A 6742-nucleotide genomic window follows, 5' to 3' on the forward strand; every position below is an offset into this window, starting at 1 on the left:
ACCGTCGACGAGGTCGGCTCGTTTTGGATGACGTGGGTGCCAGCCTGGCAAATCAGATTCAAAATTTTGAAAACGCATTGAACGGTTGTTTCTAGCGGGCCTGTGGCTATATAGAGGGGGGCGAGAAGAGAGCGAGAGCCGTGCTGTTCATTTGCTTTCTCGCTGCGAAGTTGATGAGATCTGAGGTGAGGAAAGAGTCGATGGGAGGACAACAGAGTAGAGGAGCGCAGACGACGGAGCTAAAAGAGACGAGAGGAGGCGGAGAGATCCAGCCATCGAGTAAGCGCCATCGAATCTGCAGGTGCTCGCCTCGCTCAGCGTTCCTCGCTCGCCATTCTTGCTTCAACTGGTACTCTTCGAATTCCTTCTCTTTACAGATTGCAATCTGATCCGAGATTTGATTGGTGATGCATATGACTTCGTTCGCAATCAAACCTCTAATGTGATTGATTTCAGATGATTAAATCTATGTATCGATGATCTAAGCGTTTCTCCTGATCTGAATACGAGTTTTCAAAATCAAAACAGAGTTGGTTGAAATCGATGATTTCTATTCTGAATCTTTTGAGATAGGACGCTTTATGTCGTTTTTTCCACATCTCTTTCTCGGGTAATATTTGACTGCTGCTAGATCTAAATTTAGGGCTTGATATTTCTCTGTTATTGTAATGCCGATTCGATAAGTTACTCACACCAGAAGGTAGTGAGCAGATCGGGTACTTTTCTGTATGCCTGGTTCTAACTGAATCCTGAGATCGGGAACGATCTCTAACGTCTGTGTCAAAAGACAAATCCTATTCGTAAAATTGTTTTCAATGTTTGAACGCAAACATTTCTTTTGTCTCCACTCTCTTAGTCGTGAGATCGAAGTTGGAATTTCAGCCTTTTCAATTTGGATTAAACTAACCAAACAAAAAGGTACGAGGAGGACGTCTGGACGGAGGTGGCCAAGTATCTGGATGGTAGTGATTTGGTCAGGCTAGGTCTGACCAACCGCTGGTTCCACCGTCTGATCAACGAGGAGAGCGTCTGGAAGTATGCCTGCCTAAGGGACCTCCACGTCCCTCCGCCTCTCCGTGTGTCTTTCCCGTGGAAGCAGCTCTACGCCTCTGCCTTCGGTATTAATCTCCGGCCTTTTTTCTAACGCACCACCTCCGTCTCGCATCCTCCAGCCTAACCCACGCCTTCACCCTTCAGATGGCAGCCACTCTTATTCCTTCCGTCACAAGGAGAAGCACATCGGTGAGAATGCAAGTACTAGCACTTCCCTTTATGCCTTGTTCAGTTTGCTGCTAATTGATTCCCTTGTCGAACCGTTAGATCGGATGAGAATAGGGGCTTTCTTCTTAGAATCGCCCGTTGTTCTGCTATCGGAGACTCTGACTCTGCCTAAGAGGCTCCCGCGGCCCCATGACGACCGTGCGAAGACGATTCAGTGCACGGGCACGTGTCTGTTGACCGACGCCCGGACCGGAATCTGGATCGCCGGTAAGCCAATCCCCCACCGTGATCTCGACTTGCTTCTTTTATCATTCTTCTCCGACTTGAGCAATGGAGGTTTCAGATCTGCAACTGGTTCGGTGCCCTGTGTGCAACCTGAACACGTGCGAAGGTACAGCTGGCGGCCCTGCCCATAGAAGCAAGTTTGTGAGGGTTCACGGAAGAGATGAGAATGCATCTACTGCGCAGGGACGATGCAGGTACTAGACGCGAGACACGCGGAGCTGTTCCTAGAGCAGGGGTACAAGGACGGCAGCTGGGACTACGAGGACATTGGTTCCAGCCGGATCGAGAAGTCTGCCGGCGCTGCCACTGGGGCAATCTTCGACGTGAAGCACCTCCTTGAACCTTCTACCGTTGGTAACCCTCCGCCACATTACAGTACTCATTGTATATGCTTTCTTCCTGGTGTATATATTATGAAGTGAGGAGACTCTGGCGGTGCTTTGCTTTTTCCAAATCAGGGGTGATGGATGCGAAGGCGTGGGTGGGGCAGCAGGACGACTGGCAGCCGAAGGCGAGGCTGTCGATCCATGCCGTGGCCGTCAACACCAACCTGCAGGCAAACGAGGGTGAGAATGCAGGTCTCTCTCAACCTTTTGTCTAGTTGACAACGTCGAATCCTGAATTGCTGTAATGGTGCAGGTCTTCAAGTGAGATTCCAGACGATGACAAGCTCGGGAACGGACCAAAAGGTGGTTTCAATTAGAATCTCGCAACAACTCATTTAATTACTTGATATTCTAGATATCACACCACACAAATGCACAAGTACATCGTATAGCACTTTTTTTAAAAAAACAGAGGGAAAAAAAAAAAGAAAATTGGTTAACCTTCAATCTGGTAGCTATAAGCGAGGCAGCCAAGAAACTGTATGGTTTGGAATAGAATAAATTCCTCTTTTGTTATCCAAATAGAATAAATTCTTGTGACATTATATGTGACTCATGAACTTGAATATAAAGATGATATAGTGACAAGATAGCTAAAAGAGGTCTAAACGCCACGGGATTAACTTTCTCAGTTTTAATTACTTAATTTAGGAGTATAATTAACCATAATTAAAAGTCCTTCATAGACAATTCATAAACTCTAACAAAATCAATGTCAATTCAATCATGATTGAAAAAGTTAAGAAGTTACTTTAGAGAGCTTGCATAAAACAATTTCCAAAGAAAATACTTTATGAAAATAGAATTGATAGCACAAAATATGAACACAGCAGGCGTTTAAATCATACAAGCACAAGTACTTATCGAGCACACCATAGGCACAGACAATTATGATATTATATATGTATTTGTATATGTTTTTTTGAAGAAAAAACGTGAAATTTATTGATGGATCAAATAGGGAAGGAACTTGTTAGAACTGGAAGTCATTCCAGAGATTCGAGAACCACTGGGCCCAGCTACCTTCGACTTCATCTTCTGCCTCGTCATGAGAATCGGAAACTTGTTGTTCCCCAGGAGCTGACGAAATCATGTCGTTGCCGTAGGAGATGACTATCCCTCTGTTGCTGCCGGCGTCATCGCCGCCACCCTGATGGCCGAGACGTACGCCCACGATCTTGCTGCCGCTGTGGACGACGGTGCCGCCGGCAGAGATGTCGTAGACGCGGAAGCCGTCGGCGGGGACGACGACTTCATCGCGTAGGGCAGCATCGGCCCGTTTGCGGTCGGCGTGGACGAGTTGGGAGAAGGGGACGGCGAGGCGGGTGGCGGCGGATAGGATGAGGAGGGCGGAGATGACGGAGAGGGAGACGGCGATCTTGGCCGCGGCCATGGCTCGATCGATGCGATCGGAAATGAGGAGGCGGTGGCGTTGGTCAACGGTAGGTGGCGGGAGAGAGGAGTCTTTGAGGGACCAAAATTATAAGGACAATGGGAAGGAAGTTGGTCAATGAACGGCAAACAAATTCCGAGCGTCCGTCTTTGTTTCAATACAAAAATACAATGAAAAAGAGTGGTTATGCCAAAGTCGACGGAGGTAAATATTTGTTTTTTGGTTTTCTCTATTGTTCCAGCTGTGTATTTTCTCTGAAGAAAGGACGAATCAGAGTAATTGTACGGAAGTAAAGATTTTTTTTATAGGCTACTTTACTCAAAAATAGGAAAAGGATCAATTAATAAGTCAGTAATGTATCTTGTTGTATAAATTTATTTTCTCTGAAGAAAGGACGAATCAGAGTAATTGTACGGAAGTAAAGATTTTTTTTATAGGCTACTTTACTCAAAAATAGGAAAAGGATCAATTAATAAGTCAGTAATGTATCTTGTTGTATAAATTTATGATCCATACAAAAAAATATCGGGCGGAGCATTTTTTTTTTTTTTACCTCCGCAGACTGTACAGTTAGTTCAGTCATCTATAAATTTATGGCTGGGAAATTTGTTTTCATTATCAATGAAATAATTATTTTATGATCTAATTTTTTAAATAAATACAAAAATTAATATCTAATTAATTATTGATCCTGTACCATTGGATATTATAGAAGTCGAGACTTCTTACACATAGTTCAAAATTCTCATCATATCTTATCTCCTGCAGTAATGATTAATAGTCATTCATTATTTACCTCCTTCGTATTAATCTATGGATGAGTTGATGGGGGTACTGGGGGCGAGTCAATCGCCTTGCCACATGGATTACAAAAATTCGGTCTCCTCGAGGCAGTGCGATGGTTAAGACATGGGACATTGCCACATAAGGTCTTGGGACCAAAACTCGACGTGTCTGAGCATGTCTCCCTCCATTCCTTGCCACTTACACTAATGGCTAGTAGTCACCTGTGATTTACCTCCTCCGTATTGGCCTAGGGACGGGTTTACGGGGGCGCTGGGGGCGAGCGAATCGCCTTTTGCCACATGGATTACAAAAACTCGGTCCCCTCGGGGCGGTGCGGTAGTTGAGGCATGGGGTGTTGTCACATGAGGTCTTAGGGTCGAAACTCGGCGCGTCCGAGCATGTCCTCTCTCATGCCTTAACCATTTGCACTAATGGCTAGAAGTCACCCGTAATTTACCTTATCCATGTTGGTCTAGGGACGGATTGACGGGGACGCTAGGAGCGAGTGAACCGTCTTTTTCCACATGGATTACAAAACTTCACCCCCGGGGCTATGGTACAGTAGCAGAGTATTCAGATTATCATTCAAATACTCACGGTTCGATCCCTAGCTATGACAAATTTATAGGAATTTTCCACCAAATGGACGCATAATCAAAGGATACTGAGTTTTTGGTCACCTGCCACAAGCGCTTCCTGATTTACCCTAATGGCCGGTGGGAAAATTTCGTGGGGTCAAGCTGGTCACCCCCAAAATTAGTCAATGAGGCTAACTGGGTTTATCATGGATTACAAAAACTCAGTCCCCTCGGGGCGGTGTGATAGTTGAGGCATGGAGTGTTGTCACATGAGGTATTGGGGTTAAAACTCGACGTGTTCGAGCATACCCTCCCCTATGTCTTGACCACTTTCACTAATAGCTAGTAGTCACCCATGATTTACCTCCTCCGTGTTGGCCTAGAGACGGATAGGCGGGGGCGCTGAAGGCGAGCGAATCATCTTTTTTTACCACATAGATTACAAAAATTCAAAGGGTCAAGGCATAATCCATGCGAGAGGGCAGAATAAGGTTAATAGTCAATTCTTGGCCCAGTAGAAATCCTAATCTTTGTAGGTTCTCCACATACCCAATCATTTGGAGCACATAAGGCCCTACGGAACTTTCTTCTTATATCTTGCATTGAAATAGAGCCTTAGAGATCTCAAATCTCTCATCCCTTGCCTATCCCTGATATAGTTATCTAAGATGTTCAACCATATCATAGGCATCCATGTTCTCATGTTGCTTTTGAAGCTCAGAGTTCATGGGGGCAAGTATAAAACATGATACATCTAATGTATCATCTTGATACTTCTTATAAGCATCCTTATCTGTTCTAGTGGAAGTAGTGGGGGTGTTTCAGGAATAGGTTGCTCTAAGGCGTATAATTTTCTTTCTTGCTTGAGAACTATTTTCAAGTTTAGGTACCAGTCTAGGAAGTTAGCTCCATTGAGCTTGTCCTTATCAAGGACATATCGTAGAAATAGTGTATTTGATGTATTTGATGACATGATGATCTACAACAATAAAATACAGAAAAAGTATCATACTCAGATTATTTAATTAATCCTTTAATTAAATAATTCTCCCACTAAATTCTAAAACTTGGTAGGAGCAAGTCACTACTAGCTCTAAACCCAAAAGCAAAGATATTCAAGTGGAACAAGATCCACATTATACCTCATCTTGAGTTAGCTTTGGCTAATCGCCCAAGACTTGTATAAATTAGGTAGGCAGCGTGTATCAATTGAACAAGATCCATATTACATCTCATCTTGAGTTAGCTTTGGCTAATCGCCCAAGATTTGTATAATTTAGACAACGTTTACCAATTACATCATATGTAATTCTTGTATAGTTAGATGAACAAGACTATTTATTCATTTGCCGATCTCATGAAATCCATATTATAACTCATCTTGAGTTAGCTTTGACTAATCACCCAAGACTAGTATAATTTGAATTACATTGTATGGGTATGCCTCTAAGTTCTCAATCCAATTGAGATAATTTAGTTAAGTCACACCTAAAGTTCAATAGTCGGACATCACAATTGTCCTGTCGCACTCTATCAAGATAAAATTGTTGATTGCTACTTGAAAAACCTAGAGGTTCCACTGTACAAAAATTTTGTACAAAGGTCTGAACCTTTTTCTAGCTACCATGTGTTCTTTTAAATTAAATTTTGGATCGCCTGCGGAACTTAACACGTTTGATCCAAAACTTAATCTATTCGTTCTTTTAGGTTTTGACTTAGGTCTCCTGCGGAACTTAACACGTTCGACCCAAATCACCTTAAGTTATTAATTCCATTAAATATTAATTTTCATAATTGGTTCCCAGTACTGACGTGGCGAGGCACACGACCTTCTTGGATATGGGAGCAACCACCACCGACTAGACAAAACCTTTTATGGAAAGCTAATATTTAATTTCCTAAAATAACTTTAGGTTAACCAAAAAGAACAATCAAATCACAAGGATAAATAAAACAAAAGAATACAACATCGAAAAACATATTCGAAATACTAGAATCGTAAGCCTCTTGTATTTGGTATTATTTCCATAAATAACTAGTATGATGCGGAAAGGAAAAAATTACTAGTTATACCTTCTAGAAAGACCTCTTGA

General features: G+C 42.8%; 1 protein-coding gene across 1 annotated transcript; it reads left to right on the forward strand.

Moving 5' to 3' along the window:
- The first annotated feature begins 43 nt into the window (after window positions 1–43).
- On the forward strand, window positions 44–2563 carry LOC122040829 (probable F-box protein At3g61730). The gene is made up of 8 exons (XM_042600276.1): window positions 44–349; window positions 919–1118; window positions 1198–1242; window positions 1321–1488; window positions 1565–1612; window positions 1690–1860; window positions 1965–2072; window positions 2146–2563. The coding sequence occupies exons 1-8, from the start codon at window positions 174–176 to the stop codon at window positions 2229–2231; spliced, it is 1002 nt and encodes a 333-aa protein (XP_042456210.1). The 5' UTR covers window positions 44–173; the 3' UTR covers window positions 2232–2563.
- The last annotated feature ends 4179 nt before the right edge of the window (window positions 2564–6742 follow it).

Source organism: Zingiber officinale, chromosome 2A (assembly GCF_018446385.1).
Source record: "Zingiber officinale cultivar Zhangliang chromosome 2A, Zo_v1.1, whole genome shotgun sequence".
Classification (NCBI taxonomy): domain Eukaryota; kingdom Viridiplantae; phylum Streptophyta; class Magnoliopsida; order Zingiberales; family Zingiberaceae; genus Zingiber; species Zingiber officinale.

Bases quoted from the DNA above. Each gene is read 5' to 3' on its own strand.
- LOC122040829 (XM_042600276.1), top strand. From the start codon at position 174: ATGAGATCTGAGGTGAGGAAAGAGTCGATGGGAGGACAACAGAGTAGA. The intron at 350-918 runs GTACTCTTCGAA...CCAAACAAAAAG, and splicing joins CGCCATTCTTGCTTCAACTG to GTACGAGGAGGACGTCTGGA. The intron at 1,861-1,964 runs GTAACCCTCCGC...TTTCCAAATCAG, and splicing joins CCTTGAACCTTCTACCGTTG to GGGTGATGGATGCGAAGGCG.